Below are 21,870 nucleotides of genomic sequence, written 5' to 3'. Positions count from 1 at the left end.
CCATGTTATTCAAAACTGACAAGAAAAATCTTCCCTCCCTTGTTTTTACTCTTTGCTGTGTGAAATAATACGATGATCATATTTTATGTGAAAGTACTACCTTTTGTTGGTGTGTCCAGTGGAGCTGAATCAATTAGTAGATTGATGGAAAATGAATTGGCAAGGAGTTTGATTATTTCTTACGTTATTTTTTAAGCAAAATGCAAATATTTATCTGTTTTTTTGTGATATTTTATGTAATAATTGGTCTGCTTCACCAAGAAGTGTGTGATTATTGCCCTGCTTATGTCCAATTAACAATCAATCCAACATTATAGTTACAAGTTAATGTGCACCGATTCTTCAGTGTCTTGATGAAAAGGGCATTTGGTGAGGCCACACCCATGTCTGCAGTGCTGCATTGTCCTGGCATAGATTCAAACTGAGGGCTCAGACTCTGTGTGAGTGTAACCCTGTGTGTGCTTATGTTTGTGTGTTTATATTGGTTGGCTGACTGAAGCGTGTGCATGTGGATCAGTTGGAGTATTGCTGGCGGCACAGTCGCACGCTGTTTGCCAGCTCAGGTTAGCTTCTGGTTTTATTGTTTGTGTAGGTTTCATTGATGCCAGTTGGAAAAAGTCCATGTATAGAAACTGCAGCTAACTACTTGACAGCTGACTAGTGCAGATGGTGAAAACATTTAACACATTTGTCAGAGAAATGTTTCCAAGATAACATTCAGTTGTGGGTGTGTTGTGATTCATGTGTTGTGCTATCACATATTATCTACTGAGGGCATAGTTTAAGATACTAGTTTACTAACCGTCCTTTAAAACATAACCTTACAATTAGGGCCGCAACTATTGGGCGATGTCCACAAAATTGGCATTGAACGATGTCAACAATGAAATGAAATATCGGGATGGACGATGGCACTGGATGGTCTCTCACTGCAAACACACCAGCTTGCCCTGCCTGTCTCTCTCTCCCCCTGAATGTGTCTGCTTCCCTGACTAAAGTCCCCGAAAAGACACAGAACTCGTATTTTTATCGCATGCCAGGTTGTTAATGATCAAAACCAACGTGGTACCAAAATGATATTTGCATTGTGTTTACTGTTGCTATACCTGGTCCGTGCTTGTAAAATATCCACAGTGTCCGCCACGTCTCACAACAGCCCCAATCAAAAACGTTGCTGATTACTTTTCTGTCGATCGACTGATCGAACAACCGTTTCAGCTCTTGTTGCGAGTGTGTCTTCTGTTCCAAATTTGTATCTCATTTCCCTTCAGTTAGATTGTGGGTGTAGTGGTCAGTCTGATATTTGACTCAACAATCAGGTCTTGTTCTTCGTATATGTTGGTGGAGTGACTAACAGCACTGAGCTGAGCCTGTGGGCTGAGTGGAAGGAATGACAGCATTTCATGACTATCAAGCATCAGCTCCTCCTCTTGTTTTGGTAACAACCCAAAACTGCAGAAAGCCGGCCAAATGAAGACCGACAGTGAAGACATATTTACATACTCAGTCACATATGTGTTCAAAACCCAACCATCGGTCTGCATCTTGTTAACCCTTCTGATCCTAATAATACTGGACTGTTTGTGTTCTTTAACATGGGCTGGATATACTGTGTTATTACTGAACATGACAGAAGGATTAAGGTTTCTCTCTTGAGTTATTTTTTGTTTTATCTCACCATTATTACATTTATAAACAAATTGTGGTAGATGAGCTATGTGGTTTTGATAATTTATTTTGGTTTATTTAAATCAGTATTAACGTTTTACTGAGGAAAAATAATTGAAAACATATTCACAGATATAGAAAAGTTACTGATACTGGAGGACTTTATGAATAGTGAATAATGGTAAACATTATTACACAGAAGAAGACGGAGGACTGTCGAGGTTGGATGGAGCTGCAATATACAATAGCTGCAGATCAAAGCCTCTCCTTATGTTCTTCATGCCATTAAAAATACTAAAAATATCAGCGTTTCGATCCCCCGGCTCTTCCAGTCTGCATGTCAAAGTGTCCTTGGGCGAGATACTGAACCCCTATTTGCTCCTGATGGCTCTGCCATCAGTATGTGAATGTGTAAAAGCGCTTATCCAAATACAGATCATTTACCACTTATTACTTACTACTATTCCGCTTATTTAGCACATCACTTTGCATTATCACTGACATGTTTGGGAAGCCCTTTTCCACTGTTTTACATGGATTCTTGACTACATAATCACAACCACTGATAAATGTTGAGAGATGAAATGTGAATGTACAGATACTTGGTGCTGTGTTCTCTTGGAACCAGGACAAAACATTTAGCATGGTGTGGCCTCAATTATTATCAAACCTTTCACACACTGGAGATAACAGTATATACGTGTATGAAGTATAAGCGTGACACTATCTTTACGTAGAATAATTAATTTTACTCTATCATTTCATCACACTAACTTCACCATCTTCTTCAGTGACAGGTGAATGCAATATACAGCAGTAATAATCTGATGATGGATAGTGTTTACACTTCCATATGTTGCGCAAAGAATGTGATAAGTTTCCTATTCCTATATCAATAAGATCGGCTGACAAAGATCTACAAATCTTGTTTGATTCATGCCTAGTGTAAAATAAGAGTTTATAATGAAAGCATAAGTTTATATTACTGTATTCATTTAAAATTAGAAATATACCTGGACAATACACGATATATCGATGGTATTGAATTAGTTCCAGTCCTCCTTATTGTTTAGGGAATTAAACACGCTTTGAAAATTTTACTATGTCAGGTTAATCATCATTTTACAAACCAGTGATGCTAAGCTGCTGTTAAATTGTTTTGCGCGTCTATTCGTGTAATTAAAGTACAGTTGATGTGAGTCAAGAGACACAGATACCATACACGCTCCAGATAGTGATGGAAGATAATATTTACAATAAGTACTGAGGATTTTTTCCTACTCTTATTAATATTTTACTTATTTTTATAGATACCATTAATGCTGTGAATTTCATATATTTCCTTGATTTTTTAATTTTTTATTGTTTTACTTTAAAATGATATGATCAGAACATATTTTAAACGTGTCCAACTTCCTCTTTCCATACTAACAAAGCAAGTGCCAGTTTGCACTCCTAAGCAATTTGAGGATACAGTCACACTATACTATATATTTTACTTATTTTTATTTAACACAGAATTGTCCACAGTGGGAAATGCCCTGAACTACATTACTTTAGAATTTCTTTACATCTCTTTTTCTCTTTCTCTTCCTCTCTGTCCTAACCCCCCCCCCCCCCCCCCCCCCTAATTTCTTCATCCCTCTATGTGCCTCTCGTTTACCCCATCTCATTACCACGGGGAAACACTGCACTATTGTTTACCCCAGAATGTCCCGGTAAAGTTCGAACAGAGTAGAAAAACTCCTTGGTCCTGTTTGTCCTGCCAAACTTTGTGCTCCTTTTTTAAGTTTGAGAAAATTTGTTTCAATGGTTTTTGCATCTTTTGACCACATCTTTCTCACTATTTACAAGCTGAACACACTTATCTAACAGTGGGTCAAAAGTTCAGTTGAGGAAGTGGTTTTTTTTTTCTTTGAAATTGTCACATGGCAGAAAGAGCAGCAATAATGAGGTGAAAGACTGAAGAACAGAGCAGACACTGTGTGTCAGTGTGAGAAATGACATTGCGTCAAAGGCATCTTGACAATGTTTGAAATAAATCCTGTAAGGCAGCTGTGTTCACAGAAAAGGAAGGGGCCTCTGCTACAAATAGTTACACTACATAGCCAAGGACTGTAAGTTCAGTCTTCTAGTTACACTGAGGAAGAATGTGGTTTAACTTCTTTTTGGAAGAATGCAGAAAGGCAGACCAGCCGTCAAAATGTTATGATTTAATAAAAAAAGTAATGGCCCAAAATAGCTTATCCTTTTTGGGCTGCACTTAAGCTGGAAGATATTTCCCAGACAAGTTGCAGGTGCAGTAACTGCTGTCTCACCTGGACCTGAACTGCTTTGAGCCAAATCTTTCTTATGTTTTAAAAAAATGGTGCAGGAAAATGTTTCAATATATTTTTAGATTAGCATCAGTTTTATTTGATCTTATCATTGTTTTTTTTGTTGCACTTCCTTCTGCCAAATGTCAAACATTTACTTTAACAACTTCAACTCTTCAAAATTTCAAAGAGCTTAATGAACTCTCAAAATTAAAAATACTCTTGGGAGTACGTGACGAGGCATATCTTGCTGCCCATTATATATCAGCATGACACAACTGCATTCATAAGCGTTCATATGCAGACAGATACATGCATAGGATATACTGTGTGTGTGTGTGTGTGTGTGTGTGTGTATAAATGAATAAATATCAGTCTTAATGTTGTGTTAATGTCCATTTTACTGTCATGTGCTGTTCAAATATTTAGACATATTATATTTTGACATTTTGGCAACATTGTTCTTGAAACTTTCATGCCATTAAAGTCAGTTGACTTGAATTGTACAGGCTATATACAGTTGTCAGTATATTAGGTAAACCTAGCTTAAACTAATCCAGTCTAATACAACTGTCGTGCAATAAATCCTAACTTCTTGAAGGTTATAATGTTTACTTCTTCTCTAAACTGTAGGATCATTTTGGACACTGCGGTTTCTGGTGCTGTTGAATTGTAATGCATTACTAGTTACTTTTATTATTTTGCCCATCCCATTTATATCAATAAGAAAACATCTCTATAATACATAATAGTTCAACAGCATTATCTCCAAAGGATGGAAACACAAACTCATAAATATGAACTTTTATTTCCGGAGTTTAGTTCCTTGGGAGCCTGAGCTCGTGGGACTGGGAGAGGCCAAGTGTGTCTCTTAATTTCCCATTTCAGTTTCCAGTTGTGTTGAAATGTCACCTCCCTGCTTGTGGCCAAATATACAGCTGAACATATCCATCAGCATCTCTAATTTTAGCTGTATTTTATGGAGCTCTGTGTGTACACATGCGAGCACACAAACGAGTTTTGATTCTCTCTCAGTTTACTCTACATAAGAAGTTCTTTGTGATAATCTGTGTGCTATATTTCTGCTCTTGTTGAGCATACAAGTTGATTTTAGTAACTTTAAAAATTTTTTTTTACATATTTGATAGTAAGAATTTTAGTACACATTGCTGACATGTGCCCCCTTTTTTAACCCTAAAACGTACCAATAACCCTTTGGGAGACTGAGTTTGGGCAGACAGATCAAACTTAAAGTGAAAGGAATGTGACTTCCTCAGCAACAGGTGTAAATCACTGTCTTAAAAGACACTGAGTGCAGTTTGTTTCTTAAACTGGATTTAAGAGCTGTTTATAATTATAAATAAAAAATGTCAGTTCAGTAATGATTAGGCTGTCCCTCCAGGATTTTGCTGGCTTTTTTGTGATTGTTGCGGCCTAAAATGCCTGATTTTGCAGCAGCTTTTCAAAAAAATGCCATGACAGGGTATATACAGGAATACTGCAGTAAAATTCAATACCTTTTTAAGACCTTTTCAACATATTTTAAGACTGCCGCGCCACTTTGAGCTGTAACCGATTAAATCAGCCACACACCTTTAAAAGGGACATTTTTGAGGTTTTAAAAGCAATTCAAGTATATTTATAACATTTATTGCCTATATGTCATCAGGTTGTAACGCCACCTACAAATTGAGGCATTCACCAACTTTCTCAGTTGCCTATAACAGCCTGTATGGGTTGTTTTCTATGTGAAGGACTGGTCAGATTTCCTGCGAAAAGCAACTGTCTTACATGACGTTTATGTACGCAGCATTACAATAAATCATGTGAAACACAGTGTGATTTTGTATTTTAGTTGGTTTAAACTAGATGATAATGTGAGCTTGCCTGCAATGATGTGTGTGATAACTTTCATCGACCACTTGATCAATACAACAAAATTCAAATAGGCCAGGAGGGAACAAAGATGAAGAGAATAAACTGAGTGATGAATAACGTAAGTAGTGTAGGCGGTGTAGCACAGACACAACCTGGAGGAGGAACTAGTCTAAATGACTGTATTAGTATAACATTAAATTGAAAGTATATTGTTAATTTCATAGTAAACTAAAAGTTTGATATAAATATATTCATTATGTTACTATGTTCAATATAATTTCATATAATAAAATATAACTTACCACTAGTAGGCTATAATATTAATTCAAATTACAGCCGCCTCAGTTTGGGGTTGTCTTTTATTCATTAACTTTGTGCACGAAAAATGCTCTAGGCTACATGATAGTCTCCAATCTTGATTTTGGGCAGGCTACTAACTCGTCAATAATCATAACTGTTTATGTTTTATAGAACACTGAGTTCAACATTTATAAAGTTTGTTGCAGCACATCAAGCTTTTTTTAAAATCCCACTCCATCCAGGCTGTGATTGATTTGTTCACAAAAAGTAACACTGACGAGAGTATCGGCTTTATGAAAAGTTGAATTTGTTTCAATAAAAAGCAGAGCTTTAGCTAAATAGCTGACTAACATTAGCCAAACCCACACGCTCCTTGAATTTTCCCTGTTGTCTTCTGTCTTACCGATTCAGCTGCTGGCGGCGCATCTCGCTCTTGTTTGTGGCCACAGAGCGACTGGCCAAACGGGTTAATCCCGTTACTACTGATCACCACTCCGACTATGTTTTGGACGATTAACATTGAGGGTCCGGCGGGGTGGGAGATTACGGTCGGTTGTATTTGCAAATCATTTTCCGGTTCGCACGGATCTATTTTTTGGAGCGTTTAAGAGTGAAATAGGCGCTCGGTAGATCGATGCACCTAACATTACAGAAACGAATCACAGTCGCTACTCCCTGCCTGTCTAGTAATTTTGGCTATGCATTATAAATAAATACGTTCACCTACACTTTTAGCAAACAAACTTTTGGACAAACAGTATTTTCACATTGAAATAATGTAATCTTCAAAATTTAATACCTTGTTAAATGGCGACTAAGACTTTTTAATACTGGCCTTCAATGTCAATGGCCTTAATTTTCGCAAAATTGATTTATTACCTTTTAAGACCCCACGGACACCCTGCATTTTTTTGCAGTAATTTTGTGAGAAACACAAGTGAAAACTGCAAAGGTTGATATCGATATTTTTTTAACTTTATAATTATAGTATAACCTATATTGCAGCATAATTATTCTATACCCTAACCCTGCATATTCAAATTAGCTTACGTTGATTCTTTCAGTGCTAGCAATTGATCGGGATTCAACAGCAACAGTGTCACAGTGATTTGACATCCTCCATGTGTTTCTGACGCTCTGTTTGTCAATAGACGATTTCCTTTATGTGTTTTGCAAAACCTTATAAACTAGGAAGTGACAAGCTGACGTAAACGACGATAATAGGTCAAATTTGCGGAAAAGTTGCGGTCATTGGTCAAGATGAACCCTTCACTAAGCCACACCCCGAATACGCAGCTGGCGTATAGGACTCGCTCTAACTGACTAACTAATCTAACACTTTCATGGCTGTGCTCCATTGACTCGTATGCAATGCAACAGGATTTGTTTACTAGCTTTTTTTTTTTGCTCTGTTTTTCCAAGATATGGTCAAAGCTGTTCCTGAGAGGTTGAAAGGAGAAGGATGATTTATTCACTTTCCAAATCCTAAAACAAATCCAGGAAAATGCAGGCTGTGGGTTGTTCGTGTACTGTACTGTTCTGCTTTTTAACGATTTTAACAGTGAACAGAGACCTACCCAGCTGTACAGGAGCAGTGTTGATCCTTTATATCGTTGTCCTCTTTCTCAATAGTCGGGTAATGCGGTGGTTCTCTTTTACTCTGTGATTGGTAGGTATTAGCTTCTATCATTAATTTTTTCATGTCTGTTTGAGGCAGTCTGACAGCCTGCATACAACCTTCAAATGCACGATGCAACTGCAAAACTGTCTGCTTCTTTCTGAGCTTGCTTTTTCCAAAACATTAGACAGTAAAAAACAGTGGCAGCACCGTGCTACAAGTCCGACAGGTCCGCCAGTTTGTCGGACTTAGCAACAGTAACTAAAGTGGGCGTGGCTTAGCGAAGTGGGTAATTGCAAGTTGCGCTGAATTTACTGGGATTTGTTGCATTTGTGTTAATGGTTACAGTTGCGAAATCCTGGAGGGACTGATTAGGTCTAAGATCCTGTAATTCAATGTTGTGCTAATCACTTTATCTATGTCAGGATTGGCTCTAAATTTATATACATGTTGACTCTTTCTTTTGAAGTGAATGTCTGTCTGTAATACAGTCCTCTTTATGAACTGTGCTGTACTGATAAATGTGTCTCGCCTACTATCAATATAATTGATAGTGACGAAGCAATAGAAACGGGTTTAGTTTCAATATGATTGTGGCAATTCAAAGTGTCATATCAATATCAATAATTGCTAAACAAAGAGTAATTTAAATTGATTATTCCCTTTAGCAGATTTCCCCATTAAATCTAAATTAATCAACATATGGATACATTGATTTGTTAGAAAATTGAGTCAAATTAATTGAGGTTTTTTTTTTATTTGTTTTGAATACTTTTCCCTTTCGTCCATCTGCTTTCTGTCTCACACTCTTCCTGTTTAGTTTTTGGTGAAGTGGACATTTCACTGTGTTTTGGTTCCAGATGTTCTGTTCTCTGTCCTATTGAACAGTCCACCATAGAGAGATTGAAATTCCCAGTGTGCTTTTTGACTTTTTAACCACAGCTGTAATACGTTGTGGTTACTAATATAAACCTATTAGGATTTCAGTCATTACTGGTAATATTTGCTGTTGTTTGTGTTTGTCGGCTGCTAAGAGAAAGTGTTCGAGAGAAATCAGAAGAAACACAAATGAAGCAGAGATCAGATACCAGGGAGCTGACCGTGTACACACACACACACACACACACACACACACATCTTTATTGCAGATAAGGAATGACTGGGCAGCATACTGTGCTGACTCACTACTGAATAATACAAGTAAACATGCTGCCACCCACAAACAGTGCAGTCCTTTTGACCAATCAGAAACATTTTCTCAAGCTTCCTTTCAGAATGACAAAGAATGTGGATCGGGCGACTCCTTCAGTCCTGACCTTTCTCTACTTTTCAAGTCATTTTATTGTGTTGTGAATTCATGTTTCATTGCTTTCATGTGAAAACACACAAATTCTTTGCAAAATCCATTGCTGAACTCAAACAACAAATAAGGCTGTTCCTGGAAAGTGCTTTCTGTTTTCCCCGACTTTTTGGATATACAGAAACTTCTCTGGTACTCAACATTACATTGCTACTAACAGTAAATTCTGCCAATGTTAACATCCATCTTTGGGCTAATTTAGGTAATTTAAATAAGATTAATTTAGATAAGATTATCTTGGCTTAAGATTTTCTATACCTTTCAGATCATTATCAGTTGCATTCATTCAGATATGCATATCCTACAGTTTGTGGTTTATTGTCATTGCTTTATCTCCACAATGTCCTAGATAATATAGTCTCACAATTTAAACACTGTACATTGATGAGGAACTTCTTACACAGCCTGGGGATAAGAAAACGTCTTTCAAGATTCATTCATAGGTATACAATTTATGGAATAGCATGGGAAATAAATTTGCCAATTCAAAGTTTTTTGATAGTTTGATATATGCTTTTGTCTGAGGAGGTGTTGTAGCTTAGGAATGTGGCTTTTTCCACAAATCCCCAGTAAATCAGAGAGCTTTATTTTATATGAGAGATGTCTGTGATAGCTGAGGAGTCCCGGAGATCTGTGATTATTTTTCGTCTGGCCATCATCTCTGTCCCTCATCTCTGTCCCTGTGACAAATGTTCACTTCCTTCTGACTAACTCATGAGGACTTTCTGATTGAGCCAAATACTTTAGTCAGCCTTTGTACTGATCAAAAGGCCACAGCTTTTTCTAATTACGGGTTTCATGTTGTCTTTTTCATTGTTCTCCCTCTTTCTTCACACATATTTGTCAGCTGTATTCCAGTGATTCCCAAGCCTTTTGAAGGAGTCCTTCGACATTTTGGGAAATACGTTTATTTGCTTGGAGAGTTAGATGAGAAGATCGATGCCACTCTCATATCTGTCTGTTAAATGCTATTTAAGGCTATAGCAGCAGGTTAGCTTAGCTTATCATAAACACTGTAAATGGGAAAACGGCTACCCAGGCTATGTTGTAAGAAATCAAAATTTGGCTTGTTTTAATGAGATAATTTTCATGTTATAACCAGATATTTTACATAGTATTATGACATGTTGTATTTGTTATTGTACCATACCAAATAATACAATTTCTACAAGAAGCAACATGAATTTATCTTGATAATATTTCCCTTTGTTACACAGAATTAACATATCTTTTTAGAACAAGAAACGTAAAAGAGTTTTAATGAGATAATGTTATATGATGATTTGGTAAGGAAACTTCCATATATTGTTTAAACGAGAAAAAGTTTTATTTATTGCGGTATATGGGAATGCGATACACATATACAGCATTAACAGCTACATTTTCTCTCTGCTGCATGGTTGCCATACATAAAGTAACAACTGTAGTCTAATTCTAACTTATAATACTGATAACCTGTTTCATCAAAGAAGTAAAATATTTCAGTAACTGCATGCTCTTAAATTGTAAACACATAAATATGCAGTATAAATAAGATCTGACTACAATTTTAGCATAACTTGAAGCTGAAATTGTCTTGGACACAACAATTGTCAAAAACCCCAAACAAACAAGTGCTGAGATTTGTGGCACTTTATTCAAGAGTAACGCCTCTTCCCAGAGTTGCACAACCTGTCAAGCTTGACGTTTGTATTGTTAATTTCACTGGACCATCAAATCTGCTCCCAGGGGTGTTTGAGGCAGAGTGATGATAAGCTTACTAAGAATTATGGAAGACAGCTTTCCTGACAGTAGGTTACAAAAAGCGTGATTTTTTTTAAACAAAGCTTACAAGAAAACATTGGTACGTTTTTAAATGACTGAATCACAGATTCCTGTGTCACTTGGTGGTTCACAATGTTCTGCAGGGACACTCTTTTTACAGACAAATTTACTTATTTTTGATTTCTTAAATGTAAACAGAGGCACTTTTCTTAATCCACAGAGTTTTGTTACCCATTGTGGTTTCTGAAGTTTGCAGATTCTGATGTTAAATCCTTATCATCCTCATCCCTTATCCCTTCCAAGCAAGTCTTACTCTGTTGCAATTATCAGTAAATTGAATTTCATATAATTAAACTGAGAACAGAAAAGGCTAGTGCCAGCAAGCAGAAGTTTAGCCAACCAGTTAGCCCACAGTCTACTCCAGAAATTCCAAATCCCTAACTGGTCATGTTGAAATGAATCAGGACAAACACATTGGACATGATCCAGTATGGGAAATGAAATACCCTACACTGAGTAAGTACAACAATAGTTACCATTAAATTTATCATTAAAGTAAAAGTGGTAATATGGAGCCATGCCTAATGGCTCTTTGGATGGTGATGTTTTTGGTCAAACCATTTTTGTCCAGACTGAAACATCAACAACTACTGGATGGATAGCCATGCCATGTTTTGCATTCGTGTTCCCCAGAGGATGAAAACTACTAACTTTCATGATGTTCAACTATTGATTGGTTTGGTGTGACATTTTACAGATATCACCTAGTACCCAAAAGATGAATTCTAAAACTTTGGTGATCCACTGACTTTTCCTCTAGCACCATCATCAGGTCAAATTTAACTTGACTAAATTAAACTTGTGCAGTACTTTGGTTTATGATAAAGTACTTCCTAAACTTATGAGATTCACATCAGCCTCAGCTGTACGTATAGTTTATTGCTAATTAGCAAATGTTAGCATGCTAAAGCACTAAACTAAGATAGTGAACATGGTAAACATTATTTCTGCCAAACATCAGCACAATAGCATTGTCATTGTTAGCATGCTGATGTTATCATTCAGCTCAAATCACCACTGCACCACCTAAGTACAGCCTCACAGAGCTACTAGCATGGCTGTAGACTTTTAGTAGTCTGACTGCAACCATGACTGCAGATCCCCTCATGATTAAAACAACCGCAGAGACCACAGTCCACTCTGGCCAACATGATCTTAGGTGTGAGATTACAAGGGGCATGGAGAACATTATCTGCCCCCACACACGCTGTGACACAACCACGATACATGTTGGGCCGAGTCACTCGCTCTTTGACTGTATTGTTGACATCCTGTCCACATACTGTGGTGGATGACTAAGTCTGGCATTAAGCTCAGAGAAGGATGTGAATCTACAAAGGTTGCAAATGAGCAATGCCCTCTCTGAGTAGCTATTGAATCATAAAGATGCTCTGTGTAGCTACTGTCAGAGAAGGAATGCTAAAAATTTGGTGACACTTTCCTAAATCAGTTTTCAGAAGAATGCTGTCTCTGTATTTTATGGCCAATTTGACTTAAATAACTTGGAAATTCAGACAAATCATTTCTCTATAGTTTGGGACCATGCTGTCACATGACCTCTAAACACAAACCAGAACAGAAATTCATTTGTAACCCCTAAGCAAATCAATGACTTACTAAAAGATAATCCTTTTGTGAGTTAAATCAAGCAGTCTTTTGTCTGCGCTTTCTATCTGAGCGCCTAGCGTGACCCCTCCATCCGTTTGAAACGCTCCCTGCAGACTTGACCCAGCACAACAGTCTGTTTTCCTGTTTTCACTTTCCACTCCTCAAGATGCTGCTAATGAAGTCATCCTCATATGATTAAAGGCCATGTGTCTGCACACTGCATGAGTCAGAGCAGACAAAGACTGAATTATCTCACTACAGACAGAAGCATTAATAGAATCTAGACTGATTGCCTCTGCGTAAGGTGGTGCTGGAAGTATAATTGATTTCCTAGAAGAGTCTTTTATTGCAGTTGTCCTGAGATCTGACCCTGTACATCATGTATACCTAATGCAAATATTTATTTATTTGGCAACGCTTGTGATGTACTGATCTGCTACTACGCTAAATACTGAGAGATAGATTTAATGAGGTATAATGGCCTTGTTCGGTGCATCAGGTCCCAATGAACTATAATTTCTTATTCTGTCATCACAAAATTGTAAGAACAGAATTGGAGTATTAGTTCATTTCAATTGACCAAAACCACTGGGAAAAAAACCAAGCCTAAACATCTTCAATTCCAGGATGACGGAATCCCTCTATAAAAAAAAGTATTAGTTATTAGTCTTAAATGATTTAGTTGTGAAGTGGAAAGAGCTGTTTTTCGCATTGACAATGTTACATGACTCACAGTTGGAGCACTTCCAAAGCTTAGATCAGCATGAAACTCTCCTGGTTCAATCATCTATACAAAAGTTTAACCACTGCATTAGAAGATATCTGGTCCTTTGATCAAAAAATTGAGGGTACACGCCTGTATACATATAAACTTTGGGGGAGAAGTTAACACCCAAAGTAGGACTCCCAAGAAACTTCAGATCACAAAGCTTAAAGTTCTGTTACATGCAACTCTAACGGTCGTAGAAAGCTGAAGATGATAATGTTGACACAATCTACAATTTAAATCAGTTATTATGTTTTAGATCTGTGGTGTATTATGGATGAATTCTTGACTATGCCTTCATGTTTTATTACCAACTCCAGTGTTTTTCTTTCTGCGCTCCTCTGAACGACTTTGACCGAGCCTGTAGACAGACGCATTACACCCAGAACACACTGGCACCATCTCAAGTCTGTCATTGGTCTGTCTTTGGCTCAGTCTGCGATCTGAAGCCAAGAATAATGTTGCTGACGTGCTGGAGTGACTGAAGTGGTGCAAATCATGTCTCTACAAACAGTTTTAGCTCTGGTGTCCCTTTGTCTTTGCCACAATTTGCAGGGGGGAAAAAATCTACCCTCAGATACTCTTCCACTGTTGGAAATCTAATTAGTTCAATTGAAATTATGTGGTTTTGTGTTTTAGTCTTCCCACTTTACCTCAACCTGCCCTGTCTACTTGAGCTTGAGTTATTGACTTAGATTTCCAGAATAAGTTTTGACAACTCCCATAGGAGAAGGGGCAAGAACAACTTTGCATGTTGTAGGTTGTTTGTGTAGGTGGACAGAGCTGGAGTGCAGAAAAATAATTTTTGCAGTTGAGAACAAGTTACAGAAAGCACAACTTTTCTTGTGCCTGCTTTGCATTCAGGTCTGTTCAGGGTTACTTTTGGGGATAAAAATGGCAAGATTTGGTACTGATTGATCTTTTTGTCTGTTGACATGTTACTATAGATTGCTCTGTTGGGAATGTTAGTACTTCTGATGCTATGAGGAAAGTATGACCAATGTTCCTGGAAATATATTTTTTTATTCTTAGAAATTGAAATGGTGAAATTTTCTTAGTAATTACAGTGACTAGCTAATAACTAGTGACAGTGGTCTCTCTCTAGAGACTTTAAATTCCAATTTATTTTGCATCCATTTTCCTTGCATGTTGGTAAGAAAATCCCCTCCAGAGGTCAGTTATGACATATTGTCCCTTCTGCTGTGAGATTTATTTTTTTGCCAAGTTAGCCAAGTTTAGAAAGAATACAAACTGTCGGCTGTAAAAATGTCTTCTCAAACTATGCATCTTTTTTACACAGACAAGGTGGACTAATACACAGTGCCTGAACATAAATTAGCTCTCAGTATTTTAGTTGTTCCACATCCTGCTTCCTACTGGCCCAACACAAAATGTTGAATGTCACGCCATTTAATAAAAAAACACTGAAAGGTCCAATATCTGACTTGTCTAACCCGAGTTCCTCACCCTGTCTGCAGCGCTTTAGTATTTTAGTAGTGGTTTTTTTGGCTGTCCACATAGGAAGTTCCTACTGCATATGGACTACTCTGACCTATAGTTCCTGATCCAGGCAGGTTAGCCAGTTGAGAGATGGATGGAGTGGTGAACAGAATACCAGTTCCTCTGGTAATATCAAGTGCATGAGGCATCACTGTCCTTAGTTTGACCTTGTACGCTTATTATTTGACCAGACAGTGTTGAAAATGTTTTTTCCACAGCCCATTTTAATGATTCGTTCAGTTTGCTGAGTGATAAATGGGGGGAGAGTTCATTGCTGTGATTCTGTTGGCTCTGTCAGTATTAGAGAGGCCAAAGTTTCTTGGGTTCTGATTCCCAAAAGCATCTTAATGGTATGATGATCTTTGACCATAGACAATGGAACAGAGATCATTGAAACAGAAAGATGCTTTTAGGAAATGGTACGCTGTACTCATTCACAGAGCTTCAGTTTACTAGCTCCTTCTTCTGTTTTTCGTTTTTGAAAATCAAGTGCAATTCAATGCAGTTTTGGTTGCACATTTGCACATTAGGATAAGCTCGAAGCCCTATAATGTTGCCTGTTAGCTCGGCCTTTACGAGCATGCTTGTATGTTAGTTAAGTGGCGTTGGTATAGGGTGGGGTCAGAGAGGGGTGTTTCCCATTCCACAGACGCAGGGCTTGGGGAAGCTCTAAGTGATTCACTTAGGAATTTGTTTTCTTGTGACGGATCTACAAATAACTGCAGGGTTTATATATGGGGCGAAAAACTACTTCCCCTCCAGGCAGCCATACAACATAAACAGAGCCGCGAAGGGAAATACTGGACTGTCTTATTTAAGCACAACCACTACACATGTTCCACACGGCCACATGGATCCCATTACTCACTGAGGAGGTTTTTTCCATCAGGCCTTCTGACCCCAGCTCCTTCATCTTCACTCTGGCAATTTGTCTGACTCCGACATGAATAGATCCTAAAACCATGTTATTAATCTGTCTTGGACTGACGCTATTTGAAACTATGTAAGAGGAAAAGCTTGCTCTGCATGTCCAGGCTGACTGGGTTTCAAGACAATGTCTGGCATGAGGCCACAGTCTCTGTGTCCTTGAACCACAAACACCACACCTGAAGTCAACTCATAACTTGACCTCAAACGTCTGTCACTAATCTGTGTGTAAGATATGTAATATGTGACTTCTTCCCATTTATTTTCCCCAGTGTGTATTTGTTTTCATCTCACCATATCTTCCTCTCTTTCCTCTTCAGGCATTTGGGAACGCAAAGACAGCCCACAATAACAACTCGAGCCGTTTTGGCAAATTCATTCAGGTGAACTACCAGGAGAGTGGCACTGTGAGAGGGTAAGGAACCAGAGACAGATGCTTTTCATTTCCCCCCCAAAAAAATCATGATTTGAGGTTAACTGTTTTATTATACTTTTTTTCAGAGCATATGTGGAAAAATACCTTCTGGAAAAGTCAAGGCTGGTCTATCAGGAGCACAATGAGCGGTGAGCACTTCTCAGAAAAGCATAACATAATCAAAATCTTAGAAATGCTTAAGTTCATAGTTTTGTTAAGCAGAAAATGACACTTAGATACTGCTTCACTTATGAGTAAAGGTAATAGATTTTTAAAAATGACAAACTGTCAAAACTGGTTATATCTTGATGGTAACCGCAGATTAGTGAAACCCTCCCACAGTAGTGCTTCACTCTGCACGCACTAGCAATGCCAAATATACTGGGAGTCTAAGTACTAAAAGTCCTGTGTTTGTGAAGCCTTTCTGACAGAAAGCCCTGTTGGCGAACTTCTCACATGTTCACAACGCGCATAATGAAGAAACAATGTCTATGTTCTAATGTTCGCAAATGTAGAGTTACCATCGAGACACGACCGCCTAATGTTAGCCTCCAAATTTCTCACATAAGACACATAATCTTCTTATCAAGATTCACACTGCCTCTCTTGTGTACGCATTCATCCAACAGTATCTATGCACCGTGTGTGTGACATTTATAAGATAAAACTTTATTAATCCTCCGTAGGTGACATTTCAGTCGACATAGCATCACAAAGGAAAATAAAAGGACAGATGCAGTATTGTAGAATATTGAATTATTTACAACCATTTATAACCAGATAAATGTCTGAAACCAGGAAAATCCGTCAGTTGGGTGCTGTGGTGTTGGGGAGCAAACAACATGTTTTAATATAACATATCAACACTTATACATGGATGATGTTTAAGGTCCCACAATTGGACAATGTTTCAACAAACTAAGTTGCGTTAATTTTTGCAATTCCAGCACAATCTTGTATATTGAATCAGTACATTTGAACTGTACTTTGCTTAAAACCTTTTTTTAATGTAACCTTTAACCAGGAGTAAAAGACTCTTAGATTAAAAATCTAAATCTATTTATTAAGAGTATCCTGGCCAAGAAAGGCAGCTGCACAAATAACACAGTTGCAGACAAACAAAATTTAAAAAACAAACAAATAACAATAACAAAACAAGAAACAAATACAGAATTATAAGATGGCAAAACATCTACAGCCAGATGGACCTGCTTCAAAGTCATTTACAATCACTTTAAATGCATCCAGTGAGAGCAGCTCCTGAAGATTCAGGTCATTTTGCAACCGGTTCCAAGCCTAGGGAGCAGCAAAAACTTTATTTACTAACTTAGAAAAATGGTGCTAGCAGCAATTATAAAATAAATGGTTTGAGTAAATTTAACTCAGAAAGCCTTTTTATCTGAGTTTCCCCAAAGTGAGATCCATGAAGTGAATTGAGGTCTTAAGTGGGGATGACACTAATGTGTTGGATAGGCTGGACGGTGGGGCGAGGGTTAACCTCTCCATGGGGGGGCTCGCAGGGGGACCCCTGCATCAGCAACCTCTTATTGAGATGGATTGCTGACTTCAGGACCATAAAGCGCGTGTGTCTGTGTGTGTGTGTGTGTGTGTGTGTGTGTGTGTGTGTGTGTATTCCAAGAGGCCCTTGGCCACACAGCTGCTGCACACTTTTGACCACTAACCTTTATGCAGCGAGATGCTGTCATAGTAAAAGTGCACACACAGTGTTTCCCATTAATAAACGAGACTATGGCGGACTGCCACAGTCTAATTTGCCCCACCATAGTTTCAAAATGCACCGAAAATATTTTTACACATCTCATAATAACATTACAGACCTCTAACGTTGTGTTTTGTGGGCGCTGCTCCGCGCTGCTGTAATAATAAATAATAATAATAATAATCTTTATTTGTAGAGCACTTTTCAAAAACAAGTTACAAAGTGCTTTAACAAGTGTAAAGACAATAATACCCAAGAGACAATAATACAAAAACAATACAAGATAAAAGCATGAAAACATTGAAAAGGACCAACGCGAGCTGACAGGCAGGTTAGCGACTTTGTCATTTTCTCTTTTTATAAAGACAAGTGTTGCAGTATGAGAGTCCTACCTGAAGAGAGGCCTATGAAGTCTTCATGTTACGCGACACAAGAACCACATACAACATAATTTATCAAACTGGGTCGGACTTGATGAATTTAGCGTGAGGATACACATGTGACAACGCTCAGTTTTCAAAATAAGGTGTCTATACAGTAAGGAAATAAGATTAATTGGATTATATTCACAGAAAATATAAAAAATATTATTTGTCCATTTAAAGTAAAAAGAAAACAACAATAAAATGTTAAGGAAATTACTTATTTTTCTATTCTATTTTCTATTCTTTGATTTAGGGTTGACTTTTGTTGTTTCATCACCATTTATAGCTAAACAATGGGTTTATGTTTAAATAGTTTACTAGAGCACAACATTGTTTACAAGAGTGCAGAGTTTTTCATAGATAACCTCAATATTTTTGCACCAAATTATGCATTTAACGTTAAAATGTTCCAGGTGAGCGTCCCCCCCCCCCCCCCCCCCATACAAACACACTCATACACACAAACAAGATGATATACCACAGCTGTCATAGTTCTTTTTCTAGCTTTTGGTTTTGTTTAAGCCACATTAGCATTGTGGCTCTAGGGAATCAGTAATACATTGTTCTGTCCCTGCAAGTAATGGACTGTTTGCCACAAAAGGTAGAGACATTCACACTCTCTAGATCTTTGGTGATCACCTGATGTTTTCTTTAGCACCAAGTTTCTCAGTTAACAAGATGATGATGATGCCTCATTTCTCTCTTTGTAGTTTAATTTAATACTAACTTTTCATGCTAAATTGCTGACATTACCTTGCTGACTGTCTAACATGCTAAACATGCGGTTGTTGAATATGCTAAATGTAAGGGTGTTACCGGGTGTTACTAAGCTGTTTGCATGACAACATAATAAACAAAACATTAGCAGTCTGCCATGCTAACTCTGCACATATAAATGTTCTGCTGTTACTAACTAACATTTTGGTATTTAGCATTTCTTTTAGCATTTTATCCTAACATTAACTGCTACGCAACTACTATTGTAAGCTAACATGTGAAAAGTTAACTTCCTAACTGAAGGCATGCTTAAAATGACCACCGTACAGTTTTATTTAGGTCACAGCATTATTATTACTAGTGTGTGTCATTAGTTAGTAATGTTTTTTTTACATGGTATGCTCATAAAAACACATTTGGATTAGGTAACAATAAAGCTTGTATTTAGTTTAAATGGTTAGTTTAAATTTAACTAACCATAAATGGAAATTAATTATTTAACCCTTTTTTAAATCTGTTTTTTAGAAACTACCATGTGTTTTACTACCTGCTGGCAGGATCGAGTGAAGAAGAGAGGAAAGCCTTTCATCTCAAGAAGCCTGAAGAGTACCATTACCTCAGTCAGGTGGGAGCTTCATGGTCAGACAAAATAAACTTATTTATTTTAAGTAATCTTGCCTAGGTTTGTCCTACACTGATCGTTGTCTGTTTTTTTTAATGTCTCTGTGTTTTGGGTTATGTGTTGTGATGTTTTTGCCATAATTTAGAGTTGTGTATGTTTGTCTGTGTCTGTATTGGTGTCTTCTTCCAGTTCTAAGAACCTAGCAAATCAAGTACAGTCACCTCTGTGTCTCTGCAAACAGGAAAGAGAGAAAATCAGGACACAAAGGAAACACATTCCACTGTTGGTGGCTTTTTCATTCACTCACTCACACACACATCCTCACCCCTACACCACCACTGACAAACACACACAAAGATGGAGACAAACATAGTGTTTGTCATTTGTTTTTGTTACTTGCTTTGCCCACATTGAAAACAGGTTTCACATAACCATGAAACAAAGGCATATTAAATAATAACACATACTCTCACTTTAAATGGAATGTGGATGTCGTGTAAAGCGTGTTACGTCTTTTTTCCCGAGCTTTGACAGTCACACCAAGACAACCAAGGATGTGCACCTCTCCTTCAAAATCCTTACGCCTACGCAGAAGAGAGCAGGGAATTCCTTTCATTCCTCCCAGCCACTGACATGCACATGCAAACACACAAACACGCATGCAAACATAAATACATAAACACACTCTTGCACTCTGTTCTTTCTCTGCCCTGCACTTGCATTGCATCTCTCTCACCCTATTGTGCTGTTTTCATTCATTGTTCACACTTTGGTCCTTAATCATAACTCACTCTGCATCTTTCAGTTATCTCATTAACAATAAATGTGCATTTAAAGGTCCGGGAAGATGTATTGGCAGAATATGGCTAAAATGGAATATAATAATCATAAATACGTTTCCATTGATCAGCTGAAAATAAGAATCATTGTTTTCGTTACCTTAGAATGAGCCCTTTATAGCTAAAGACTGCTAGATGTCACTAAATTCTACCCACTGTACCTTTAACTGAACAATGTCCAAAGCAAGCCTTAGGCTTTTAGCTTGATTTTCTGATTTTGTAGCAAACAGGATCATGTGAATCTGCTTATTACAAAGCTTGTTTATTACAAATGTTGCTTTTCAACAGCAGATTCTGAAATCTCAGATGGTATTTGCCTTTCCAAACAGACAAATTTTAAAACAGTTCCTGATCACAAACTGGAACACCACGCAGTGCAAAAGTTACTTTAAAAAACTGAAGCTGAACGCTGTGGTAGATTCCAAGATTCTCAAGCAAGTTTAACATGTCTGCAAGTAGGTTTTGATGCCTTATCTACGTAAAGGGAAATCAGCCCTAAAAACTCAAAGTATGCCAATCATTCATTCTGAACTGAACATCTGTGTTACAAATCTGCAGCTTCATTCCACCTTCTGACTCTGCTTTAATGACTTAGTCATGACTTATCCTTATTTAGTGTCTGTGAATGCTTTTTGTGTGCATACATCTGTCTCATCAGTGTCTATATGCCTTTGAATGTTTGACTTGTGTCTGATTGTGAGTGTGTGTCTGTATGTAATGAACAGAGCTGTAAAGTTCAGCCATCGCTTGTGTCTTAACAGCACGTCCTTCCATCACTGTTTGTGGCGCATAAATCGGTACGGTATGTGTTGTCATTGGAATGCTGCTGTGTAACCGTAACCCAGCCCCCTGTAAACTCTGCCTTAACATTTCCAGATGACAAAGTCAACCCGCCAACTGCACTGGGACAGTTACAGTGAGAGTGAACCGGTCAGTATCTGTGCCTTAGCTGTGTGTGTACCGCCCTTTTGTCTGTACATGTTGGAGAAGTCACCTGAGCACTTGCAGCTCAAGCCACACTTTCCCTGCACAGTTGCACCCCCCACCTACCCACCCACCTCTGCTCATTTTGTTGCTTTCCTGGTTTGGTTTGGGTAGCGTTTATTTTAGCTTTGTTTGTTTTTCGCTTTTTCCTGTTGTGCTGCTCCTCTGAGTTATGTTGGTATGTCTAGTCATATCCTGGCCACTGTAGCTGCCTGTATTGCTGTAACCTGTGTGACTTTTTTTGATCATTGACAGTGCAGTGTTTTTTACTACCAATAGTGAAATCTCCCATGCTTAAGATGAGGTCCTCATTAAGTTACTTTAAAACCACTGCAGGTGCCATGACTTTATATTGAGATATTTTTTTCTTGTCATCTCCCATAT

General features: G+C 37.8%; 1 protein-coding gene across 9 annotated transcripts in view; it reads left to right on the top strand.

The window, feature by feature from the left end:
- myo9aa (myosin IXAa) overlaps window positions 1-21,870 on the top strand; it is a 121,959-nt gene that overhangs the window by 52,719 nt on the left and 47,370 nt on the right. For 8 of the 9 annotated variants that reach the window (XM_038700937.1, XM_038700936.1, XM_038700939.1 and 5 more), the window contains 4 exons: window positions 16,085-16,179; window positions 16,266-16,328; window positions 19,567-19,666; window positions 21,379-21,432. In XM_038700937.1, coding sequence (XP_038556865.1) covers window positions 16,085-16,179; window positions 16,266-16,328; window positions 19,567-19,666; window positions 21,379-21,432 — 312 coding nt within the window. The remainder of the gene's footprint in view (window positions 1-16,084; window positions 16,180-16,265; window positions 16,329-19,566; window positions 19,667-21,378; window positions 21,433-21,870) is intronic. The other variant, XM_038700935.1, reaches the window with a different exon arrangement.

This window comes from Micropterus salmoides, unplaced genomic scaffold, assembly GCF_014851395.1.
Source record: "Micropterus salmoides isolate LMB-PRFRI ecotype aquatic unplaced genomic scaffold, ASM1485139v1 Ms_hic_scaffold_6, whole genome shotgun sequence".
Classification (NCBI taxonomy): domain Eukaryota; kingdom Metazoa; phylum Chordata; class Actinopteri; order Centrarchiformes; family Centrarchidae; genus Micropterus; species Micropterus salmoides.
Note: the sequence above shows the minus strand (reverse complement) of the source record. Positions and strands in the feature narration are given on the sequence as shown.